Below are 26,585 nucleotides of genomic sequence, written 5' to 3'. Positions count from 1 at the left end.
GGAAATATCATGAAATTAAGGGATTTCCATGAGATGATGGAAATAATTAATAAAATAAGGAATTACAAGGTGTGAGACCGATCACGGCTAGGGCATGGCCGACTGGCTGGTGACCACGGTCCCGTGACACCTTTAATTTTATGTAATTTTTGTATAATTTTCTTGATGTGAAGGAAATACCATGAAACTGAGGAGTCTCATAAGATTAAGGAATATCCATGAGACAATGGAAATAATAATAAAATAAGGAATTACAAAGTGTGGGACCGGTCATGACTAGGGCATGGTCGATTGGCAGTGACCACGGTCTCGTGACACATTTCCTAATTTTATGTAAATTTTGTATAATTTCCTTAATGTGAAGGAAATACCATGAAACGAAGGAGTTTCATAGGATTAAGGAATTTCCACGAGATGATGGAAATAATTAATAAAATAAGGGATTACAAGGTGTGGGACTGGTCTCGGCTAGGGCATGGCCGGCCGGCTAGTGACCATGGTCCCGTGACACCTTTCTTAATTTTATGTAATTTTTGTATAATTTCCTTGATGTGAAGGACATACCACGAATTGAAGGGATTTGCTCAAAGGAAAGGATTTTCATGGGATCAAGGAAAATAATAAAATATGATAAAATAAAGGAAGGGGCATTGGACCGGCCACGATGGCATGACCGGCCGGTGGGCTTGGTCCCTTTAGACGCCTCTTTTAAATATTTTATTATTATTTTCTCCACGGTTTCATCTTTCCTTTGTGTAATTGATGTTCGTTCGTGCATTCAGGTGCTCGTTAGCGCATTTATTGCCGAATACACTTGCACCATTTCCTCAGGGCTTACTCGATGGTGCTCAGATGCCCGTACGTTGAATATTTATTACTAATCCATGGAATTCTGCTGGGAATAACTATAAATTGAAGTAATGAAATATTATGCGGAATGCAGAGTATTTTTCTAGGAATTCAATTGATGAATCTTGCGACTAGAAATAATTAATTGGTGTCTCTATACTAGCAGGCATGCTGTCTAGGAGCATTATAATTATTCGGAAAACGAGGTATGAGCTAGCTGAAGCAGAATGCTCGATTTGAATGTTTATTCTGTAAAGTCAGGGAACATTGCGACATCCTGAAGACGTAGTGCTCTATACTAGTGATTAATACATCTAGGAGCCGTCCAATTATTTCGATTCTTTACAGAAGTGAGTACTGAAATTGCTCAGTTAATGGAATATGTCGTGGTCTTAGCTGAGAGACTGCATATATATGCTCTGAGAAGTAACATACTCGATCAGAGACTTTTGAAGATATTCTGAGAGGCAGTACGCTCGATCAGAGGTGTGGCATGAGCTTTCACGCTTTAATGAGAGATAACTCTCAATATTCGTCTGACTGCTGGATCAGGTATATGTAAGGTTACGATTTTACCCTTTGTCGAAAATCCACCATCTACACTTAGATAATCCAAACAATGTGGGAGTAACAATCTCAACACGCCCCCTCACGTGTAGCCTCGTTGGGTCTAACACGTGGACAGTAAATCGGGTAACGCGAAATAAAGGTATGCGGTCAAATGACTCGACACAAATAGCCTGCTCTGATACCATGTTAGAACATGGGCATCCAACTCAAAACCAATTGGCAATGAGTGGAGTGGCCCTAAGGATTATAACAAACGCAAGATCTTAGATAACCCAGACAATGTGGGAATATATAATAAGCTCAACACGCCCCCCTCGCGTGTAGCCTCGTTGGGTCTAATACATGGACAATAAATCGGCTGGCGTGGAGTAAAGTAAAGATGCGGTCAGGGTTAGGTCTAACACGTGGACAATAAATCTGGTGACGCGGAGTAAAGTTGCGGTCGAATAACTCAACACAAATAGCCTGCTCTAGTACCTTGTTAGAATATGGACATCTAACTCAAAATCAACTGGCAATGAGTGGACCTAAGGATTATAAACCGCAGGATCTTAGATAACCCTGTGGGAGTGTGGGACTAATAATCTCAACAGAAATCTTCCAAAATGACAAATTTGGACTCAAGGGTAACTAGGATTTCAGGAGTAATATTGTTGGTTTCATATAGTTGATGCGTTGGTTTTGGTGATTAGGTTAACTTCAGTGATTTCATTGATTTTCACGAGAGTATCAGTAATTGGGTGATTGTTGGAGCTTTGCTTGAAAGTGATTCTGGAGTAGCATTCAAGAGATTGTGATTTTCATGGGGTTCCGGCAATAAATTCCGGTAGGAAAGAGCCAGAACACGGCGAGAAAAGACCCGTTGGGAGTCTAACGGTGTATAAATTGAGAACTCGCGATAATATTCAGACACAGAAAAGAACTTTTGAAATTGACCAACAACGACAAAAACAACGAAGGAAGTAATAATCATCAAAAGACAGGAAAAAGTGGAGACGGAAAGGAAAAGGATACTGAAACTGTACTCGAAAAGTTACTACAGATGTTACACTATAAACGGGAAGACTAATCCTCACGACTGTCACCTTCTCATCCACCGAAGTCATATTACAAGACTTAACACAACTGCAGTATACAACTGAAGTGCGTGCACGTCGGCAAATGCTAATCTTTTCATTTGTATTTCCTACTTCTGCAAAACAATGATATACTGAATCAAAATGCATTATGACATGTTATCGAACAGTAGGGGAAGGTTGGGGAAGACCGACGAGCGATGGATAAATTTGTAATAGGGTAGTTTTGTAATTTGTTGGAAGATTAAGGGTTCTTCTGTAAGAGTAATATCATGCTGCTGGAACCAAGGCAATCCAATGGCCGAAATGAATTGTTCACACGGAAAAAAAAATCGGCAGAATTGTAGGGGATGGTAAATCTGACGGCTAAATTTCAGAATTGGATAATCCAACGGTCAATGCCGATAATGTTGCTTGCATTAAAAGGGGGAGATTTTCGGGCTTTTCTACTACTAGGTTAAAACCCAAAGTAACTCACAAAACAAAACATGGGTTTGGGATGAAACCAGTGATAATGAGCTTCTAGAAACACATTCTGAATATCTAGTTTGCCTACAATAGAAAAACCCTGTAGCTCAAGCTATTATGTCTTCAAGGCCCTAACTCAGTAATTATATAGATCATTTGTACCATACTTGCTCCTGATATTGTAATGATCAAACTTAGAATCATTATAGTCAACTGCCTTGATCTCAACAGGTTTCGGCTCAGCAGCTCCATAAACCACCTCTCCACTTCTATCACGGTGACGGTGCCTGCTTCTTTCTTTCTGGGTCTTAGAAGTACTGAATTGTCCGTAAGGTGGTGGTGGCTCGCCAGATCCATAGAAGTCGGTGAAATCTTGTCTCTTTGAAGATCGATACTTCCCTGTTGATGAAGCTTCCTTGGGGTTTGATGATTTACTCTTCTGAAGCTTGTGTTGTATGTAACTGTTGTCACTAGAATTTGGAGCAAGGGAATGTCGTGCTTCAATAACAGGAGCTGAGTTTCGATGCTTCTGCACCAATGGAGGTACAGGTTTCTTATCCGCAGGCATGACAAGAGAGTCTTTCATTGGAGTAAGTGCTTTGCTCGATATACCAGGTCTGAAATTGGACGGCACTATGTAAAGAAAGACACTACCCAGAGCCTCGGCAGCTAATTTTGATATATCAACAAAAAGTCTCCCGAATGATGCCCATCCGGCATCTGGATCCTCTTTTAAGCTCTTGACGAAGAGATTTGGTTTCTCAATGGTGGCTTTTTGTTGAATCTTAGTTTCTGATGGTTGAATCTGCATAAGACCCATCAAACGTTGTGCAGCAACAAATATTCAGTGGGGGTAGAGTCGAGCACTAACGGTTAGGTTACAAAATTAAAAACATTGCATCCTCGCATTTACAAAGTAAATATATGTAGAAGTCTAATATATAAACATTATAACACAGCGACTTGATAAAAAAAAAATGAAACACATGAAATGACAGCACACTTAGCACTGCAGCTTATCCGAGAATGAACTAAACCTTTGAACTAGGGAATTCAGCTGAAAAAGATAACCATAACCAGAATATGCGGACTGGTCATATATTGCTTATCGACTCTTTCAGCTTTGCTGTAGCTGTATAAATCCTAGGCCTGGAAAGACTCACTTGTGTATATCAGATTATGAAACTATCACCCTATAAATCGAAAAACACAGTAACAGAATACCATCCCTAGCCTCGTCCTCATAAAATAAATGTTCAATACGCCTACCATAAGAAGGTAAAGGAAACTGGAACTTTCCCGTGTTGGCCAAAAACTCAGATGAGCAGTATTCTCATATTGCTTGGAGTGAAACTTACCACCCATGAGAAGAAGGAAGCTCCATATCCCTGTTGAACTAAGCATGTAGCATATCCCACCAAAATTGCACCAATAACCATCACAATGTCTGACAGCAAAAATAAAAGTCGATATTGATAAGCACATTAAAAAGAGATCAGCTGATATGAAAGCACCGGCAAAATTTAGGTATCAGGCTGTCATGCAAATTATCGAAGGATACCCTACTTTTCCCACTTCACATCTCAGTATGTAATAACTCTCCTCTCCAGATGAGTAGTTGCGCGAGTTTAGCTAGTCGTCGTATTCACATGTTTGATCTATTTCTTTAACTTCTATTTTGAAGTCACCATTCTTTCCTATTTATTTTAAGGTAGTTTTCATTTATCTGTGTGAGGTTCCAGTGGAGGATGAAGAGAAACAATGTCTATATGTCATTCGGAGAAGTCTAGTCAACTTTATTTTTTTTCGACATTACATTTTTCATCTGTACAAGATTCGATGAACATTCTAGGTTATGACAATATACTGCTACTTATCTAATCAAATGAAAACATAAAACGCGCAACGTTACTGTTCTGAAAGGTTGAAGTTGTCAAGAGATAGGAGACTAGGACAATGACAGTTATGGTTTTGACCAAGTTGAGGGCTTCGAAAAAATGAGACAAACTAGAAAATGGTAGTGCAGTGAGGTTTTTTTTTTACTCAGTCAATAAAATTCATTAAAAAGCAAAAATATGTTCAAAGCTTAGTCCATACCAATCTAGCTAGCCAGAAAGGCAATCTAAACTACCACAGCCTATTTGAAACGATAATAAACTTTGCCAGGCCATTCCACAGCCGGAATGAACGCTGGCCTACCCTCATAAATTTTATAAATATCCTCAGCCAAAAAACATGCTTGTTTGGCCAAGGTATCTGCAGCAAAATTAGCCTCTCCATATTTGAGTCAGCTCCCACGGTAACTCACCTTTTTGTAAAGCTTGAATGCAACTCATTGAGTCTGAGTAGTGCAGTGAGCTCGTGAGCTAAAATTGGGGATGTATGGTTTGACAGTATATGTAGGACAGCATAGGGTTTTGTGTAGCCTACCATGAGATTCGGTTTTCCATAATATGGTTAAGATGAAAATCTTGCATCATTGACACAAGTACTAGGATTTGAACACAGAATCTGAAGGAATAAGAGGATATTTATAGCAATACTACAACCTTTTATGGCATAATAATTGATAGGACATCTATCGAAAGAAACACCCACACAGACAGCACATCAAGAGCTTGCAGAGTGCTTCTCTAGAAGATTAAGTAAGCAAATAATAAAAAGAAATGGAATAGCACCTGCAGTAGAAATTGAGCTATCCTGTGCATCACAATCCTCTTGGTTCAGAGAAATTTGCCTAAGTGCAGCATTTCCTCTATCAACTACTAACAAAGAACAAGTACGTGCAACATAGACAACATCAAAATCACTCGAAAATTTTGCATGATCACCGGGTCCATCCCTATACCCTGCTGTGTTAGATTTCCCTCCAGCAATTGTTGTCACACCTGCAAACATTTTTGTATATCAATTACAAAGATCCAAACCTAACTTTAAACAATATCTATTTCCCAAACTGAAAATATATGCTCCAGTAAGAAATTTAGTTTTGCTCACCAGATTCTCCTATCTTTCTAATAGCTAGATTTGGGGTGTCTGCAACATACACATTTCCTTTATCATCCATAGCGACACCCTTGGGGTGATCAAAACGAGCATCAGTTGGTTTCCCATCTACATGGCCTGTGTAACCTTGAAAAGAACCAGCAACCAACCTTGCCCTGCTATCTGCAAAATCACCTCACAAAAAGTGAAATCAGTATTACAGCACACTTCAACTAATCACCGTGACAACCTTATCATCCTATTCAAGCTAAGAAGCAGAAGTAAGTTCTAGTCCTTTTGACGCAGAAAGAGACCAAGCTAATTGCATTTTAAGAAAGAAGTAAATAACTGCAATAAAGAAACCAAAACTTCAATAAAAGCACGCGTACATTGTGATAATGGTGGAGTGATCCGAACGATGTTACTATTCACGGTATCAACAGCAAAGAGTTCACCATCTTGGGATACTCTGATGGAATAAGGAACAACCCCAAGCTCATTTCCCTCAACAACAGTTTCTACCAAATACCCATTCTCAAACTGAACAATATTCCCTTCTGTATATATAACAAAAAAATCAATGATCAATATACGTTCAATATCATGAAATTACCAACAAATATCTGAGTATAAACTAGAAAAACAAATGTAATATTTTATATTAAATTGCCTGTTTGGGGAGTTTTTGGAGAAGATCTAGTCCATTTCAGAAAGTGTGATATGTGTTTCGCTATGGGTCCTGTAGAAATAACAATAACATGTAAGAAACCCATCAAGAAAACTAGATCAAAAAAGCAAGAAAATCAAACTTGGGGTTTACCAGCAGAAGCAGCTTCAGCTTGAAAAAGAGTAAGAATGGGTACTAATAGTATGAGAAATATGTGACTATTTCTCATGATTTTCTTTAATCTAAGAGAACTTGGTAGCTGAATTTCTAAGAAAATTAATTGGGTATTATTCTGCTACTACTATTACTATCTGAATATTTTCATCTGAAATTTGATAAATACTTTCTGTTTTCTTTGATTGAATTAGTAGGGGCAACTGAGAGTACTTTGGTACTGGATTTTTATAATGGATTTGTTTGTTTGCTCTCATAAAACAAGAAAAAAAAACTGTTTTTCTTTTCGAGAAAGGCAATTGGAGGAAAATACTTTCTGTGTAAATCTTTTACACACTGCTAGAGAAGAAGGTTTTTGTACTTTACTGACTGAGTGAGTAGACCGAACAAGAGTCAATGAGTCGCCTCTATCTAGTCGAATTAGTCGGTGATCAATCTGTCTCTTTTTCTTTCTTTTTTTTTGCTTTTTCTGAAAGAAAAAATCGATCGATTAGAAAGGGGAAATCACACTACAAAGGGGAAGCTTCTGAAATAACTCGGAAGGGAACACACCCGCTCGTTAGTTACATTATTTCCTCTTGCTGGTTTAAGTAACCTGTTATAAGGGCGGCATGGTTTATTAGAAGAGGGGTAGTGTGATAGTAATGTCTTTTTAGTTGGTTAGGGGATGTCCTATAAGGGGTGTAGATTAACTAGATTACCCTCCCTTTTTTTTAATCTAAATCGAAGCTAAATTGAAAATTTGTTTTCTTTCTTCTTCTCTTCTCCTCCTCCCATCAACCGTAATCTCCATTAAAACTCAAAATTTCATCGTCTTCGATTAATCGACGATTCGAAAATTAATCAAATGTAGTGTAATGACTTATATGAGGTATGTTTTGAAAACCCAATTACGATTTGGTTTATTTTGTTCGATTTAAGTTTAATTTCTATCAAAAATTAGGGTTTTAGATGAAAATTGAAATTGAAATTTCTGGGTTTATGTGAGTTACGGTTGATTTTAACTCAATTACGAACCGTAACTGGATATTTTGATGCTGTTACGGTTGGTAATAGATCAATTACCAACCGCATGTTCTTATATCTGAGAATTTTTATCAGTTACGGTTGGTAACCATTTTAGTTTACGAACCGTAACTCAGTTACGGTTGGTATCGAGCATTTGGTTACCAACCGTAACTGGTTTTACGATTGGGTTTTCTTCAAATTTAACCAGTTACTGTTGGTAGTTCATCTTTTATGAACCGTAACTTCGATTTACGGTTGGTTATGAACAAAATTCCAACCATAATTAGCTCTGAAATGTAAAAAAATTGAACTTTTTACGTACTTTAGATAACTTTGGACAACAAAAAGCTAGTTGGGACTAATTTAGAAGTATACCCGGTCATTTTCAGGTCCTGGTTCTTCATTTTGTTGGTTAGTTTCTTCAATTGATTGAGATTGACATTCTCCTCTAAAGTTTTTTTTTTAATTCTAAAAATCTGATTTTGGTTTTGATTTTGAGTTAATATAAGTGAAATTAATCATTAACACTAAACTTGATTATCATCACTAAACTAGGTTATCAATTATGAGGGTTAATTTGTCATTTCCAGTATTTCTTTTATAAGGGACACCTTGAATGATCATGTAATGACCCTTTTTGTCCTATTAGAATACCGCCCCTCTAATAAACCATGCCGCCCCTATAACGAGTTACTAGTTTAAAGCATCTGTCTGCTTGTTATATTTACTGTTTACATACACAAACGGGGGGGGGGGGGGGCTCGTTACAGTTATTAACAAGAAAAAATTGTCCAACACAAAGAAAATGGAGCTTCATTGATGGCATCGACTAGAATAAAATTATCTGAAACATATATAATTTTTTCCAGTTGTATTTGAGTATTCCATTAAACGGCTAAATACAAAGCTTGAGCTTCTGCTGACTGCGTCAATTATTGAATCTGTTATATGATGTCCAGCAGCTTGCTGCTCTAAATTTTTGATTTGCTTTATACCAAATGATTCTGCACTATGCAATGTTAGAATTGTTAGACACATAAGCATTTACAAACATTAAATCATATTCTACATTACGATTGAACATCTCGGATGTTAATGCAAATGATGGTTTTGATGACGTTGTGACAATCGATGTCTTTTTGATACGTACGATCTATGTACCTCGGTGAGGTGGAATTCAGAATAATAATAAACATAAACTTAAAAAACAGGACACAAAGAAGTAATTCTAAGAAATATATCTTCTCTAGATTATGAACAAGAAAACTATTATAATTTTCTCTTTGTTACGCTCACAATCTCTCTTAATAGTGGATCAACCTTAAAATGTTTGTTAAGCTTGATTTTGACAATAACACAAGTATTTGTCTACCAGCTTTCTCTAGGTCTGTGTGTTAAACCTCCTTTTCTAGGTGTCAAACCACACTATCTAGATGTCCTTAGCTATGAGCTAAACATATCTATTTATAGCTTTTGGTTTGGTTTCTCAAACCTTCTAGAATCTATTTCCTTATCTAGGAATAATTCATTTTCTAGGTATAGTTCCCTTTCTAGGAATATCACCTTTTTGTAGGAATGTTTCCTTGTCTAGGAATATTTCCTTATCTAGGAATAATTTTGTATATCAGAATATTTTCTTATCTAGGTTACTGCCTTAAATCAGTATTCCCTCTTAAAGTACAATTCTATGCTGAATCTAATTTGAGGATTACTAAGTTCCTAAAGAAGAAAGATATACCTGTATCATGGCCCCCCGTTTAAGAACTTGAACTCCTGTGAAAGTTAGAACTCAGGGTTTGGGAACTTGAGAGTTCTTTTCACCCTGCTGGACCATTTTTCTCGCTAGGAACTTGACTTCGACTTCCAATTAGAAAAGCGTCCTTATCTTCTTGTCTTGTCTTAGTCACTTTTCGCTCGGTAATGCAATCCTCTTCGAGTGGTTCTTCTCTATCAAACCACAAGTATTCCACATGCGGCAAGATCATCTTGTCATCTCCATCATCATCCAGTACTCGCAGCTCAAACATCTTCAACATTCCTAGGTTGTGTTCTTATTGTTTGGTTAGGGTTTCCAAACAAACTCTACTCGGCTTCTCTCAAGAGAATGGATCACAAGGAGAATAAAAATTTTACTAGCATTCACCAAGCGTTTTTCCTGAGTGGCTGAAATCAAGCTCACTCTCTCAAGAAAAGAGTCTATAGCTCGTATTACAAAAGCTTTCCCATCTTTGGTAGAAGTATACTTCTGGTCCCTCCTATGTAAAATCGCATCTTGATCCCACAAGTAAGGACTACCAAGTACTACCTGATAAACATCTAATGGAACCACATCGCATGTAACCTCATCAATGTATGACTCATCAAAAGCAAACTTGAACGTACACTGTTCTGCAACCTGTATATCACATTCCTTTTGAAGCCACCCTAAAGGATAGGGTTTCGGATGTTTTAAAGTCTTCAAACCCAACTTCTGTACGAAAGAATGTGAAAGTAAATTCTTCTGACTTCCCGAGTCAATAACATCATATATTAGTGTTTCCTTAACCTGCATCTTAACTGTGAAGAGTCTTTCCCTAGGATCGTCTTTTCTAAGTTCTTTTACGCCTCTTACCATTAGAGAGAGCTTTTGACTAGGCTCAGTTAGTCGTTGGACTTCTTTTTGAGCTTGTGCGACTAGTATTGCCATCATGGCTTCTCTCTTCTACAACCTTTTTGGTTTTTGATTAGGATACTTCATCCAACACTTGTCGACAACATGTCCTGTTTGTTTGCAATGAGTACAATCAAACATTCTTTGTCTTTAGACTTCCTATACTCTTTGCTCCTTTCATCTCCTTTAGCGACGAAACCTCTAGACTTCACCTTGGGGTTTACCTCAACACCATATCTCTTAAGCCTGCCTTCGATGACATTAGCTTTTATACTTGCTTCGGAGATAGTATCCACCGAAAACATCTATAACTCCTTCCGCATATACTCATAGAACCCGTAGATATACTTCATATTGATAATATAATCTCCTAAGTCTAAATCCAAAACTATAGCTTAATTCTGAAATTCCGAAGTATATTCTGTCACGGTTTGGTTGTAGGTTTGCTTAAAGTTGTACCACTTGAACCATCTTTCCTCAAGGTAGCCAACCGGATAAAACTGTTTCTTACAACTATCTTGAATCTTTTCCACGAAAATGCTCCCTTACCTAGGTTTTGTCTTTGATAAGCTTTCCACCAGGTTATAGCATGCTTTTGTAGCTTCAATGTCGCGAAAGCAATCTTTACCTTTGAACCATATTCAAAGAAAGAAAAATACATCTCTAAACATTCAATCCAATCATTCAATTTTTCAACATCGACACTCCCATCGTAAAGTGGAATATCAACACGAAAATAAATGTTAATATTCTTACCATGAAGTTTAGTTGAAGTAGAACGTTTAAGAAACTCACTTTCTTTTCCTTCTTCGTCCTCTTCTTCTTCATCATCTTCTTCTTTTTCCTCCTCATCTTCTGAAACCCTAGATGAAGACGTAATCTTTTTCTTCGTCTTCGGCTTGGGTGTATGAGAACGAATATATTCAATCAATCTTTAAGGGTAGTTTGAATCGACTTCATGTTTGTTTGTAGCGCAACCACCTTTTCTTCTGTAGTTTTTGGTTCACTATGCTTATGATCATCGTATGACTTACCCATCTTTGGTTCCCTTGTTCTCCTAACATCTTGTAGCTTCTCGAGTACCTCACTAAGCTTTATTCAGAGAGATATATTGAAAACCATAAACCACAAGGATATTCCCTAAAAGAAACTAACCTTGCTCTGATACCAACTTGATATGTATGGATCTCTGTACCTTGATGACTATTATTATAGAGGCGGAATTCAGAATAGTAATAGACATAAACTTAGAAAATAGAACACAAAGAAGTATTCGAAGAAATATATCTTCTCCATATCGTGAACATGAAAAGTATTACAATTCTCTCTTTCTTACGCTCACAATCCCTCTTAACAGTAGATCAACGTTAAACCATTTGCTAAACTTTCTTTTGACAATAACACAAGTATTTGTCTACAAGCATTCTCTAGGTCTTTGTGTTAAACCTCCTTTCTAGGTGTCAAACCACACTCTCTAAATGTCCTTAGCTACGAGCTAAAAATCTTTATTTATATCTTTTGGTTTGGTTTCTCAAACCTTCTAGAAACCTTCTAGAAATTTCTTTTCTAGGTATATTTCCCTTTCTATGAATATTACCTTGTTCTAGGGATGTTTCCTTGTCAAGGAATATTTCCTTATCTAGGATTAATTCTATATCTCAGAATATTTCCTTAATTAGGTTACTGCCATAAATCAGTATTCCCTCCTAAAGTATAATTCTACCCTCAATCTAATTTGTGGATTACTAAGTTCTTAAAAGAAGAAATATACACATGTATCACTTTTTGAGAGTAGTAAACAAATTTTGTGTTTGGTTGAGCGAGTCTAGTTGGATTTTTATATTCGGTATAATTGTTTCTGCCTTTGATTTTCAGTATTACCTTTACGTCTGTAGTTGTAGAAAATCTAACATCCTATATCTAGCATTCATTGGGATTCGTGCAAGGTAAGTGAACAAAGAATGACACAAAAACACAAAGATATACGTTGTTCGGTATGATTACCTACGCCCACGGGGGTTAAAGATAAATATTATTACTTGCTCACAATGCTAGAAAGGTGGTAATACTTAGCAAATACACAAGGATAGTTTCACTCAATTTCTTTCCTTGCTCACTCACTTACAGAACCTTCCTCTACATCTTTACTTCGTTGGATACTTAAAGATTTATAGGCAGAGGTGTAGATATATACAACTAAATTACAGTGTTTAGCTATCCTGTCAATTCTAATGTTCATGTCGGGTAATTGCTATTGGATCTTCCCAATGTACGATTTTGTTTGTACATACTCCCAAGGTATCAATGTCCTGATGGGCCTTCGTTTGTGTGTGTGAATTCTCCCGACCCGAGTTATATGTCCCGTTAGTCTTCTGCTGTCGGGCCCACCTTGGTCCGACCCTTCTTCTGATGCGCGTGCTCTGCTCATAGCATTTAATGTTATGTCACCTAATTCAAATAGGACCGTCGATTCTCTTTATGCTTTCAACGTGCCCTCCTTATGATTGGATGTGGTAGTATGTTTTTTACTGCGCCTGGACTCGTAGGTTTGATCATGTGCTTCGCCTCTGCTCTTCTTTGATTATCTCATAAACTAGGATGCTGCCACAGGCATGTGCCAAATATTTACTCTTACATTATGCCCCTTTGTTTCTACTCGTGTGAGTGACACGATGGGAAGAAACTACTCCGCCTTTTGTAACCGCTGCCACGTCGTCTCTCTTGTCTCTACGTCTCCCACTAACTCGACTTTGTGACCTACCATATTTTCTGCCGGTAACTTCTTCACCTAGTTTAAATCCTGACTCGAACCTAGTTTAACTTCTTCATTGTTCTGCAAATTTCTCTTTCGCCATTAAACTCTCTAACATTATCCACAACTTTCTCTTTCGCCATTAAACTCTCCAACATTCTATGTAACTCTTAACATCTTTCTCTTTCAATCTTTTATTATGTATCTTTGTTGCTGTTGTCGTCACCGTTGTGATCATAACTCCTTCACCGTCTTCATCGCCGCTGTCATTGTTTCAGTTATTCTCATCACTCATCCTTCTAATCTTATGATCACATCAATGTGTCATCACCTCCTTCTATGACTGAGAAAAGGTGTGTAAGTTATACTTTTTTTGATGAAGATAATTTTCCCGCGATTATCTGTTTTCCACCGTTGATCCTTCACTCTATGATCATCGTGCACTTGATTTCTTTCTTTATAATAGTTCTTTATTATCTGTTTGTAGGGCTGAGAAGAGAACTTACAAGTATTCCAACCTTTCTGATACCCAATTCATCCTTCGATCTTCACGACTATGAAATTGAACTGCTTTCAGGTCAGAAGGGAGTTTTGGAGAAGGATTATTTTATCACCTTCAATGATTCGTCCGAAGCGACTATCATCACTAAGGTCAGCTGGAGCTTGGGCTTCGTCTTCCTCTTTATCACCCGATCCGGCCATTTTTCTACGTTGTCTCAAATTCAACCTCATCGGGCCCTAGGTAAGTGGAACTGGAACTCGTCTCAGATCATGGCTGAGTGGGAGAGACGAGGAAGCGGTGATGCTCCCGAAACGAGCACTTGACTTATGATTCTTTGGACGAGCACAAGTATACATCTGCTTGCTTCCTCGCTAACTATAAGAGTGACACGTCTTCTGGTGGTAGTTTGGCTAACTTTGCTGCTAATCCACATCACAAGCGAGTCTCTGGTGGTTTCGATAAGTTAATGATGGACGAGGATCCAGCGGGAGGTAGCAACACGAACAACCATGCTCGCCGCACTAGTGAACCTGTCTGACATAGGGTCCTGTTAATTGTTTGTTGCCCTATACTCAGTGGAAATATCCATCCTCGTTCTATTCCTGCTGAACTTTACAAATTCTGAGTTGCAACCGTTGATTCGTCTAAGGTAAACTCCTTTATGTTTTCTCATGTCTTTAATTTTTCCTTTCGTCTCGAGTCATGATCTTTTATTGACTTTTATCTTGTAGTCTCAGGGACGATCAGGTTTGAAAAAAGGTGGTGGTAGTGACAAGTCCAAGGAGGAGACAGTGAAGGTAACATTTATAACAGCTTCCTTACAGTACATGTGCTTGCCTCTATTTGTTGCATTTACTGAATCCAATGAAATGTTTCTTGCAGAGGTTTGAAGCTGGTAATAGACAAAGTAGCGGAGACACTGGTGTTAAAGGTAGTGAAGATCCTGATGATAACATTACTTTGTCTCAGTTACCGAGGGGTCCAAAGAGTGTCCGTTCTGATGTTATTTATGGTGTTGAAGGTGGTATTAGTGGTAAAGATGCCCCTGCTGGCAGTTCTGGGAAGGGCTTTCCCCAAACTCAGTCATCGGGTGCACCTCCTTCGGAAAAGAGGGTCGTTTTCCTGAGTTGAAAGTTCACATCGAGCTTTCGGATGATGATGATGATATGGACCAATTCGCTGGTTATGAAGATGAAGTAGGTGGTGAAGAGGAGCAAACCGATGGTGGTCTTAGTGATGGTGAGGGCAACCAACCCCTCTTGGAGAGTCACAACGAAAAGCTTCCACAAGAGCAAGATCGGGTGGAGAATATCGAGAGGGTTCCCGCTAGTCCTCGGGACAATGTTGTGATCGGGAGCTCAACAATCTCCTTCTCAGGCCCAGCTTGTGACTCGTTTGGAGATCTCGCTTCAACCAGATTCGGCTCGTTGTCTCCGGTTAGTATGTTGTTTGCGGTTCCTTCCTATGGTCCTACTATAGAGAATACTCTCGATCTTCTCGTAACTTGAGTTACCCATATTACTTTTTTTTTGTAGTTCTTCGATTGACCGTTACCTTAATAATTTTTACAGGAGGATAAGCATCGTCCCCTTCGTGTTGTTGATCGCGAGAGGGCTCGGGAGTAGATGGCTCGTCTCCATACCCAACTCCAGGAAGAACCGACCCGATCTCGAGAGCTTTAGAAGCAGATGGAAGAACCGAGAGGTACTTTCTATTCCTTCTTGTTTTGATTTATGTGTTAGGTGCCAATATCCGGAGTCCTAATATTTCCGTATAGTCGACATAGCTAGTTTAGAGAGAGATTCCGCTGCCGAGTATCGCCACATTTTAAGGAAGTTAAAAGAACAAGAGATTTATGTTGCCAACTATCAACATAAGATATTTAATAAAGATGATAAGATTGACCGCCAAGCCGAAGAGATTGGAGATCTTCGACATGAGATATCCCAATTACTAAGACTTGAGCATCATTCTCATGAGTTTGAAGAGATTCGTGATGAAGTATCCCATCTTTGCAGGCTTGCTGCTGATAGGCATCTTCTTATTGGGAACTTAGAAGGAAAATGTTCGTCACTAGCATTCCAGAATGGGGATCTTCCTTTTGATAGAAGATTTCTTTTTCTAGAGAGGGGAGAGGAAGAAGAACCCATACATGGTTTAAGAGCCGAACTACAACAACATAGCCAAGTCATTCAGGATCTTGAATGGAATCGGCTCCCATTATCGGGTCTTCAAATTGCACACAAAAATCAACAAGCTTCAGCAAAGAAACATAAAGAACACTGCCTATCGAATGAGTTTAACGAGCACAAAAATGATGAGTTAGTTTTCAATATGTGCCCTAGAATCTGCTCTTCTTAAGTCTGGAAAAAAATGAAACTAACTTTGCCTATTCTTTCAGGTGTTCCATCATGTCTCGTTTCGTGTAGCTTATCCCTTTACCATTTCGTTCCTCCTTGTTTACCATTTTTGTGTGTAACCATTTTCTGGTTCGCGATTCCAGATGAGCAAGAGAGAGCCAAATCTCTAGAAAAGCAAGTGAAGCAACTGAAGGAGTCTGAGACCCATCTCAACACTGAGCTACCCAATTCTATTACGGAGTTTGCTCGTCAGTTGAATGAAGATTGCGTGGATAATGAAAGTCAACTGGCTGACAAGTTTAAAGATGGCGTGAAGCAGGTTCTAGAGGAGAGGAAGGCTTGATATGCTGCCAAGAACCGAGGCTCAGGTTTCAAGACTCCCGATGTTTGATATTTCTCTTTTACAGCGCTGCGTCACTATTTTTCCCTTTTCCTTGGGCTGTAACCCGACAAGTTAACATTTTTCATTTTCTGGGTTTAAGAACAATTTTTCTTAAGGTACCGCGTCACCAATATTACTCTCTCGTCGCAGGGACTGTAATATGACACTTATCAGCGCGTGATCGTTCGTTATTTCAGCATGTTCCTATTCTGCAATGTTTGTCATTTCCAAAGTATTTTTTAAAAAATATTCCATATCTGTCGAACACACTCCGCAGGGAAGTCATCAGGCCCAATGACATGTCCCGACTGAGGTATCCCATCTTCATTAGTGTAGATGGGATGTGTATTGGGTTTGGCATCAAAATGCCTATCTACTAGGTCTAGATCACCTTGGGTCAATCATTATCCTGCCCAAGTTCGAATGATCATTAATGGTTAGCATCGCCGGGAATAACCTAGGACGTTCACTTAGATTATCCAATTACCAAGAGATCGAGTATTGGTAATCCGCTAGTTGTTGGTGCCGTTTTTCTAGAAATCTTAGACTACCTCGGCACTTGCACGTTTTCATTGCCCCGAGTACAAATGACCATTCGAGTGTAAGTCACCTCGGCACTTTCACATTGTCGTCGCCCCTAGTACGAATGGTCATTCGAGTGTAATTCACCTCGGGATTCGTGTTTGTTTGAGTTCCAGGTACGAATGACTTTTTGACCATGGTCTCCTCGGGACTATAGTTCAAGTCCTGAACACGGATGACTAACCGAGCGTTCCTCACCTCGGGCTTACTACTGCATAAGTCCCGAATCCTATCGTAGTCACCCCTAGATGTGTTTCGCTTATATCTAGAGTCTGAATGACTAAGTGTTATAACTTTTGTTTCTTCGCCTCGTTCATGATTTGCATAGTTTCAGATGTTGTGCATTCCATGGATGATCCGCTTCCTTTCCATCTGGATTTAGTAACTTGTACGCGCCTTCGCCAACTTTCGATATTATCTTGTAAGGACCGCCCCATCTTGGTGATATTTTTCCACCCGAAGTATCTCGTTCATATTTCGCGAGTTCTTTCAATACCAATTGCCCGGGATAGAATTCCCTTGGTAGGATCTTTTTGTCATATTTCCTTTGTAACCGCCTTCAAAAACTCCCCATCTTCTTTAGAGCCAATTTTCTCGTTTCTTCCAAGTCATCGAGCTTGTCCAAAATTATATTCGTTGTTAAGTTTTGTCTCCGCGCTTCGGTTCTCTTTGTCGAGATCATTATCTAGGTTGGTAGAATTGCTTCGGTTTCATGTGTAAGCATGAAAGGCGATAGTCATGTGGCCCCTATCTTCGTTGTGCGATATGCCCAAAGAACATTATGCAATTCCTCACACCAATTTCCATACTCTCCATCCAATTTATTTTTCAAATTGTCTGCTATTGTCTTGTTGGTAATATCAGCCTGATCATTACTCTGAGGGTAAAATGGAGTGGCCTTGCTTTTCCTAATTTGGTACGTGTTGAACATCAGACCAATATTCATTCCTTCCAACTATTTTTCGTTAGCCTACACAATAACTGCTGATATTCCGAACCGAAAAATTATATGCTCAAATATGAACCTGGAGACATTGTTGTCTCGAATATGTCTCAAATTTCCAGCCTCGGCCCGTTTTGTAAAATAATCAGTCACTACTATCGAATATTTTCTCTGTCCCGACCTGACATGTAAAAGTCCCACAATATCAATTCCCTATTTCGCGAAGGTCCACGGGATTACTACCGAGTTTAATGTCACCAAAGGAGTATGTATCTTTTTCTCAAACTTCTGGCACTCGTCACATACTTTTGCCATGTTTTTTGCATCTTCATTCATATATGGCCAAAAGTAGCCCATCGTATTGGCTTTACATGCTAAATTCCTCCCCGAACTATGGTTTCCCGCATCGCTATAATGTAATTCTTTCAAAGTGTTATATCTTTGATGAAACAACGTAGCAAGGGTCCCAAGTAGGACTTCCTATACAACACTCGTCTCGAAGTTGATAGTTCGATGCTTTGATTTTGATTTCGTTTGACTGTAACCGACCAGCTGGGAGTTGTCCCGACTCGAGATACCGGTGCATCGGTTTCCTATAATCATTGGGCTCATACCATTCAACTGTGCTGGTTGTCACACAAATAATTGCTTCTCCTTCTTCTGGTACCGATGGGGTCAAAGCTCTTTCGATTTATATAGCCTCTATAGTCGGGTGTTTAAGCATTGAAGCGATATAAGCTAGAGCATCTGCATGTTGATTATCCTTTCTACAGATGTGTCGGAACTTGATGCTCGGGATCTAGTATATGTAATGTTGTGCCAATCTGAGATATTTTTGAAGTGTTGGGTCGTGAGTTAAATATTCCCCGCTGATTTGTCATACCACCAACTGCTCTCTAAGTTCCATCTCTACTTTCAGTCGCAAAGCATGTATGACAGCTTCGTACCCAGTAACATGTTGCTAGCTCCGAATTCTAATTGAAACGAGTGGACTATTTTTACTCCTTTGGGCGTCGTGAAAACTAGTTCCAATACCGATCCGTCTTTGTTGGATGACCCGTCAGTAAACACTTCCCATTGGCTCGGATAGCAACTTTCAAGTAGTTCTAGGGAATCATCTCTATCCACCTTCATTCCAGGTATTTCCTCCACTTCCTCCTCTTCATGTAAGAGAAAATCGGCGAGGAAATCTGTTATGGCTTGTGACTTGATTGTTCATATAATACTTCAAACTTTTTGATTTGAGCTCCCCACTCTGCTACCCGACCTGATCTGGCTGAGTTGTCCAGTAGAGACTCTATGGAGGACTTTGCCAATACCTTAATCTTGGGCGCCTGGAAGTAGGTCCTTGACTTTTGTATGGCGAAGACCAATGCTAGAATTAATTGCTCTATCTTGGGGTAGTTCTTCATCACTGGTGTCATGGTCTTACTAATGAAATATATCGATTTTTCTTCGATCCCGACATGTTTTACTAGCACTCTTCTAATGGCCTAAGACGTCGCTCCGAGATAGATTGTGAGTATTTCATCGGGTTCGGGTCTCTGCAAGATTGGCAGATTAGTCGGATATTGCTTAATATTTTAAAACCCTTCTTCACATTCTTCCGACCATTTTAATATCTCCTCCTTGCGTAAGGTGCTGAAGAATTATTTGCACGTGTCATAAGATCGATAAATAAAGCGTCTTAGAACATCCAAACATCCATTTAACCTTTGCACATATTTCACTGTTACAGGCGATGGCATCTGCAATATTGCTCGGATTTTGTCGGGGTCAGCTTCTTTTCCTCGCTTCGTAACTATGTAGCCAAGGAATTTTCCATATGTAACCCGGGATGTGCGCCTAACCGGATTGACTTTCATTTTATACTTTCTCATTGTGTCAAAAATGCCTCATAAGTCTTCAACATGATCCAACGAAGCTTTACTTTTGACAAACATGTCACCCATATATACTTCAATTGTTCTATGAATTCGATCCTAAAACATATCTTCAATAAACCTCTGATATGTTGCTCCAGTGTTTTTGAGTCCCAAGGGCATTTTGGTATAGCAGTACAACCCTCTTGGAGTGAAGAATGTTGTGTTCTCCTGATCCTCAGGTGCCAGGGATATCTAATTATATCCCGAGTACCTGTCATTAGTGACATAACATTGTTTCTCCTGATTGTCTCCACCAATTGATAAATATTCGGGAGTAGAAAGCTATCTTTCAGATATGCCTTTTTGAGGTCACTGAAGTCGACGCAAATTCTTAACCCTCCCGTTTCTTCGGTACTATCACCATGTTTGAAATTCACAAGGGATATTGCGCCTTTCGTATGACTCCCGATAACTGCATCTTTTTTAGTTCCAACTCCATAGCTGCTTGCAACTCTCGTGCAATTCCCTGCATATTTTTTCGTAATGGATTAAACTTTGGATCGATCCGTAAGTGGCAACAGTATATTTCTGGGTCAATTCCCTCCATATCTTACATCTTCCATGCAAACACATCGATGTGTCGGCTTGCTTCTTCACTAGTCAACAATTATCCTATCTTTACCAGCTTTGGTTTATCCTTCGTCCAAAGATATAATTTCTGAGTCGGCTCCAAGGTTGTAAAATTGGACTTTGGTTCTTAATAGGCATTGCGACCTTGATATGTGATATTATCTTCACCTGCTTCGTATGCCATGACTGCTTACGATATTACCTCTTCTAGATCTTGTGGCGATTTCAGATTCTTCACTTCATTAATTTCCTTTTTGGATCCTTGCCCTTCAGTCCTCATTCTGTTGAATTTCCATCTGAATACATTGCCTTGCCGTCTAGGGGTCCCCTATTATTTTTCCAATCCCCTTGTAAGTTGGGAATCTCAACCTTTGATGATAAGCCGAGGCGACCCTTTTGATGCGTGTTATCCATGGTCTTCCGATGATTGCTTCGTAAGGATAAACGATGTCTACTATACAAAAGGTAGTGAGAGTATCCAGATAATATGCTCCATCTGGTACCCTCAAGGTAACCTTGCCCTTAAGTTTAGTTATCGAACCATTGAAGTTATAAATGTTGTAAGTATATGGGATCAAGATGTCATCCGATAATTGCATTCTTTTGAAAGTGTCTTAAAATAAAACTTTGACCGAACTGTCCATATCCACGAGTATTATCTTCACCCCTATCCACCACCCCCACACACACTTCGATCATTAACGTGATAACAAGTGGATATCCATAAGATTGCCCATTCATTGAAACATCCTTTACCGAAAATGTGATTGGTTGTATCATCCAACTCCACATTGGTAATGTTTTTGCTACGCTGAAAGTATCTTTTCCGGATCTGTCTCTCTTACAAATTCGTGATATGATTACACCACCTAGGTCTAGACCTTGGGTTGCTGGATACTAGATAGTAATGCATTGGAGGAACTGTGTACCTCGTCCGATCCGAACTTGGTGTACATGTGCGTCGGTTGTTGGTGGTGTGGTATTTACGAGCTTCCTTAAGTAACCATCCCGAATGAGATGATACATGATGTCCTTTACCTCCCGACAATTATTGGTCGAATTCCCCCGATATTGGTGATAGCTACAGAATTCTGAATGGTTCTTCGTTTCGTCAAACTGTACTTCACGACTTCTGGGATATCAGATGTCATTTCTTTTCTCAACTTCCTTGAAGATTTCTTCTAAAGATGCATTAAATTGATTGTACACTTCCTCATAACAAGGCTTCTTCCCCTTGGCTACCCAACCTTTCTTCATTGGTCATTTTCCTTGAGGCTCCGATCTTTTCTCGGATCGCCTTGGTGCTTCCTTCGGGACATCACTTGTTGATGAGGCTGATTTTGGAAACATAATTGTTTCTTGGACATGAATGTCTTGCACCCCTTCTTGTATTTCTTCAAATGTGATGTAGTGCTCTTGCATCTTTCCCATGTCTTTCAAATTTTTCGACTTCTCCATGTACATTTCTACCAAAATTGGATCAGCCTTCCCAAGAGAATTTTGGAATCCAAATATTTGATGGTCGACAGGAAACTTTCCGATCTCGGTTCACAACTTCCTCCACCTGTCAGTTAACGGTCTCAACGATTCTTGGAATTGTCTCGCCAAACTGAACATCTTGTTGACTCTAGGCCTTGCGATACTATTGTGAATGTAAGTTTCAAGGAAGATTTCTGTCAACGTTGTGTAACTCCCAATGAATTTTTCCAGAAGTGTACATAAAACCAATTCTTTGTCTTTCTATCCAAGCTTGCAGGGAAGAACTTGCACATGAACACGTCATTCGTTACCCATTGCAGTAGTGTCATTGTATACATATTTATATGTTCAACAACATCGCCAGTCCCATCAAATCGGGATGGAAGTGTACACTTTGGCGGGAAACCTGCGTGCTCCAATTCTTTAGTAAAAGGGGTCTTTTGATCTCCAGTGATTACTTCAGCGAGCTTATCATCTTCACCATCTCCTGATAACTTCCTTACCATTTGTCTTAACTTCTGCTTTGTAGCCGTGTCAGGACGTTCTCTTCGGGGGTCTGATTCTTCTTTGGAAGTTGTATCATCGGTTTGTGCACATCTTGTTATCGGGTTTTGATAGATGCATTTATGTGTCTATTTTGATCTCGATTTTCTATTTTGTTAGTACCCATTTTTGTACTTATTTTGGTATTTTATGTTTTTGTAGGTGTTTTTGGAGAAATAAGCTTTTGCGGGAAAATTGGCTCGAAAAGTGGTATTTGCGCTCGTGGGAGAAAATTACTATTCGGACTCTCAGTTTGGATAAGGGGCACTTACTGATAAGGGGTATCCTATTTATTATTTGTTGCCGCATGCTATTTACACCCCATCAGAGGATAGGGGCATCCCCTTTTTCTTCATCGTTCAAACACAATTTTGGCGGGAAACTATATTATTACCTGCGTGAATTTGGGAGCATTAGTTGGACGCTGAAATAACGAGATTCAATGGCTGATTTTTGATGGGCTGACTTATCAAGAGCAGACAGGCTTATTATGAGAGTTTTGATCGATTGAAATGGGATGGATAATCAATTCTCAACAACACAGGGGAGGATAGTTTTCTCAGGTCCTGGGAAAGATTGAAGAGAGATTTTCATGGAGTTTTTCAGGGGATCGTACGGTGATTGGCCTGTTTTATCAAAACAGGGAAGTTGGAGGATTTATTCATGGAAAGAAAGAAGATTTCTTAAAACAAAGTAGATGATAATATATTGGGTATTTTTCTGTTTCAATATGTGGAAGTTACGTGGAAGGATGGAAATAAGAGATTGTATAAAGATTTTATTAGGGTCTTGAGAGAGTTCTGGAGGCTTGGACAACTCAGTTTACGCGTAGCATAAAAAGGAAAGGCAGAAAAGTCAGTGACTTGCAGAGAAGAGAACGGGAAGATAATTGAAATCTTTCTCGAAACATCGTCACCTGTAGAATATATATAAGTTGTTTCGAGTCTCATATAGGAGGATCGAGTAGTTGGGGGTCGATATGAAGGATTAGGGAGTAGTTGCAGATAAGAAACGAAGCCTTTCAGAGAAGTTTAGAACACCACATAGCTCCAGAGATCGAGTTGCAGGAAAATACCTTATTCTGCTGCTGCTGCTGCTGAAGAGGAAGAACACGAAGAACATATTACACCCAATAGCAGTCGTTATATTACTACAGCAGATCACTATCGCTGTTTAACAGTCTTAAAATCCTGTAACAGTGACGTTTGTAACACACTTACGGCGTTGCAAATCTCTGTGTTATTACCTTCTCTTTTTTTTAATCATCTTTTGAGCCATAAACAATTATTTTGAGGTCATGATTAATATGAGGAGCTAAACCCCATTGTTGAGGCGATATAGGAAGCTATTTTTCCAACAAAAAGCGGTACAATCTATTTTATTTAATTTAATGAAATTATTATTATGATTATTTTCCTTGAACTATTATTGAATATGATTTTTATTCGAGTGATTGTGATCTATTTTGATGGAGTATGCTTAGTTTATAGACTCTTGATGCTTCATACTTGGTATTTACAATTATTACTTTTGAAAATCTATTAGTTGCAATATTTTAGAATCAAATTAAACGAGAAAATTGCAAGAATATAAATATTTGGACCAAATCACTTTGAACTTGGAAAATAGTGGAATCTTAGCCTCAGTGTTCTTTTAATATTGATACCAACTTTGCCAGTGTTTGTTATAATTATTAGTGAGTCTTCTATTTAGTTTTGAATCTAAGCCTAAATTTATCCTTCACAAGTTCGAGAATCGAATCACTTTTTACCACTATCTATAAATCACATCAATTTTTGGCGCCGTCGACGCGGACTTGTTTTTAGGGTTTTAGATTTATTTTATTTTTATTTATTTTATTATTATTTTTATTCTTTTTTATGTTTTTCGGTATTTATCTTGTGTCTACAGGTTCTGGATCATAAAGAAAATTGAGCCAAAGAGTTTGGTGATTTCATAAAGATTTGGAGCTAAAATTAAAGCAAAAAGAACAGAAAAGAAGACAATTTTAGTTTAGGGTTTGTTTATTTTCTTTTAGGGAAAAAAAACTGTATTAGGGTTTATTATTTTTTTAATTTTTCTTTTCTTTTGGACTTTTGGACTTTGGGACATTATTTTTTTATTACCCTACGGAAGGATACTTTAAATATAAACTGTTTGCAGAGAAGGAGGACAATTACGATATTGTCTTTGCACCTTGGGTTCGTACACTTGACATCGGAGTCAGTGGCCCGAGTCGACTACAACCGATTCATCCCCCATCTGGAACGGGAGGTAAGATTATAAACACTCGTGAATCCCCTGTCAGCGAGTTACTGGACTCCTTCGTATGCATATATGTTGAGGACTGAATACGGACATTTATTTTTCTAGTAAAGGGCAAGGCCTGGCCATACAAGATAAGGGTTCGGATTTCATCACCGTTCTCTTCTTGCCCGCTTTAGGAACACGTAACCTACGCGAACCTAAGCCTAAAGTTTTGACTAGAACGAGACCGATAGGGTAACGAGCTTAACAGGAAAGTCATTCGAAAAATATTGGTTACTCTTTTAAGCATACTTCGAAGTTCTTGACGGTTTCTGTAAGTTGAATGCGTGACTGCGCCGCCTTGTAATACCGGTGAGGCCTTGGGTATCAAAGCTCCACCGAGCTTCCCTCGCCTCTATTCAACTTACTTTAACTCGGATTGATTCCAGAGGGGTTTGCTTAAATTGTAACGAATTACCGTTCGAAGGATTAGAAGCTGGTCTAGAAACAATCTAAGTGGAGCCATCATGCTTTTTGTTTGCTAGAAATCAATAGGTTTGATTTGGTTGAGTCGGCCTTGATATGTGTTTGCTTACCCTTCCAATTTAGAAAATTCTATTGTATGCCTGAACGTAAAAGAGACGCACTAGGTAGATTTGTTAAAGAGAAACCTAGTAGTTCGAAGCGTCTCGATTACCTTAATCTAGAGAGTCCAACTTTTGAAGAGTCTGTTTTTGAACGTCCTTTGGCTGAGGAGAGAATCCCTGTTGCTCCGATAGCGCCAGAAATGACAACTTTGAAAGCTTTGTTGAATCCAACTAGGACTACTCGTCCCTTATGTATCAGGTTAGCTGAGACGGAAGCAACTTATGAACTTAAACCTGGGACCTTACAGCTGCTCCCAATCTTTTTAGGGAAAGAAAATGAAAACCCCTATTTCCATGTTAGGGACTTTGAGGAAATTTGTTGTACCCTCAGGATTAGAAACCTAGATGATGATGCTTTGAAACTTAGGTTATTTCCCTTTTCCCTGAAAGATAAAGCTAAATCGTGGCTATATAGTTTGGCTTCCGGGTCAATCGAAACGTATGAACAACTTACATCTGCCTTTTTGAACAAGTTTTTCCCTAGGCACAAAACATTGTCTATTAGGACGCAAATATGCACGTTTTCTCAACAGGAGGGAGAAACTTTGTATAGGTATTTGGAAAGGTTCAATGATTTATTATCCCAATGTCCTCATCATGGTTTAGAGAAGGTTAGGTTAGTTCAGATCCTTTATGAGGGTTTAGATTATCCCACCACAACCACAGTATAATCTATGTGTACTGGTGGATTTGAGAACCAAACCGTTGATGACGCGATGACATATTTGCATGAAGTCTCCGAAAAGACCCAACAATGGGAAAGTAGTAGGGGACCCCTGAAAACAATTCTTCTCGGCAGAGGAAACGTTAATAGGGTAGAAGGAGACTATGAATCAGAGGCCAAAATTGCTGCTATAGCGAAAAGGTTAGAAGCTTTAGAAGTGGGTAACACTAGTGGTAGATTGGATCCTTTTTGGGAAGGCCAGAATAATGAAGAGCAGGCCAATGCTCTATATAATAACACTAGGTTTGATAATCGTCAGAAGTTTGACCCATATTCAGAAACCTATAATCCTGGTTGGAGAAACCATCCGAACTTTTCATGGTCTAAGGGCCAGAGTCAGGGTCAGTCTAATAATTCTAATGCTCCCCCAGGTTTTGGCTACACTAGGAATACATCAGTCCCAGAAAATAAAACGACTAGATTAGAGGAATCTATTAAGATGTTAGAAAAAACTCAGGAAATGTTAGCACAGAGCCATGTTA

At 38.9% G+C, this 26,585-nt stretch overlaps 1 protein-coding gene and 1 pseudogene across 1 annotated transcript; both read right to left on the bottom strand.

The window, feature by feature from the left end:
• Positions 1-2,840: 2,840 nt before the first annotated feature.
• On the bottom strand, positions 2,841-7,209 carry LOC113287184. The gene is made up of 7 exons (XM_026535863.1): positions 6,769-7,209; positions 6,619-6,687; positions 6,338-6,505; positions 5,961-6,131; positions 5,642-5,851; positions 4,322-4,410; positions 2,841-3,768 (listed from the first exon to the last, which is right to left on the bottom strand). Exons 1-7 carry the CDS (start codon positions 6,842-6,844, stop codon positions 3,100-3,102), a joined length of 1,452 nt encoding a protein of 483 aa, XP_026391648.1. The 5' UTR covers positions 6,845-7,209; the 3' UTR covers positions 2,841-3,099.
• Positions 7,210-25,883: 18,674 nt separating this feature from the next.
• On the bottom strand, positions 25,884-25,983 carry LOC113291998 (annotated as a pseudogene).
• Positions 25,984-26,585: the final 602 nt, after the last annotated feature.

Source organism: Papaver somniferum, chromosome 6 (assembly GCF_003573695.1).
Source record: "Papaver somniferum cultivar HN1 chromosome 6, ASM357369v1, whole genome shotgun sequence".
Classification (NCBI taxonomy): domain Eukaryota; kingdom Viridiplantae; phylum Streptophyta; class Magnoliopsida; order Ranunculales; family Papaveraceae; genus Papaver; species Papaver somniferum.
Note: the sequence above shows the minus strand (reverse complement) of the source record. Positions and strands in the feature narration are given on the sequence as shown.

Coding starts and splice junctions, on each gene's coding strand:
- LOC113287184 (XM_026535863.1), bottom strand. CDS start 6,844: ATGAGAAATAGTCACATATTTCTCATACTATTAGTACCCATTCTTACT. Junction 4,411..5,641: donor TAGCTCAATTTCTACTGCAG/GTGCTATTCCAT, acceptor TTTTGCTGTCAG/ACATTGTGATGGTTATTGGT. Junction 3,769..4,321: donor CTTCCTTCTTCTCATGGGTG/GTAAGTTTCACT, acceptor GGTCTTATGCAG/ATTCAACCATCAGAAACTAA.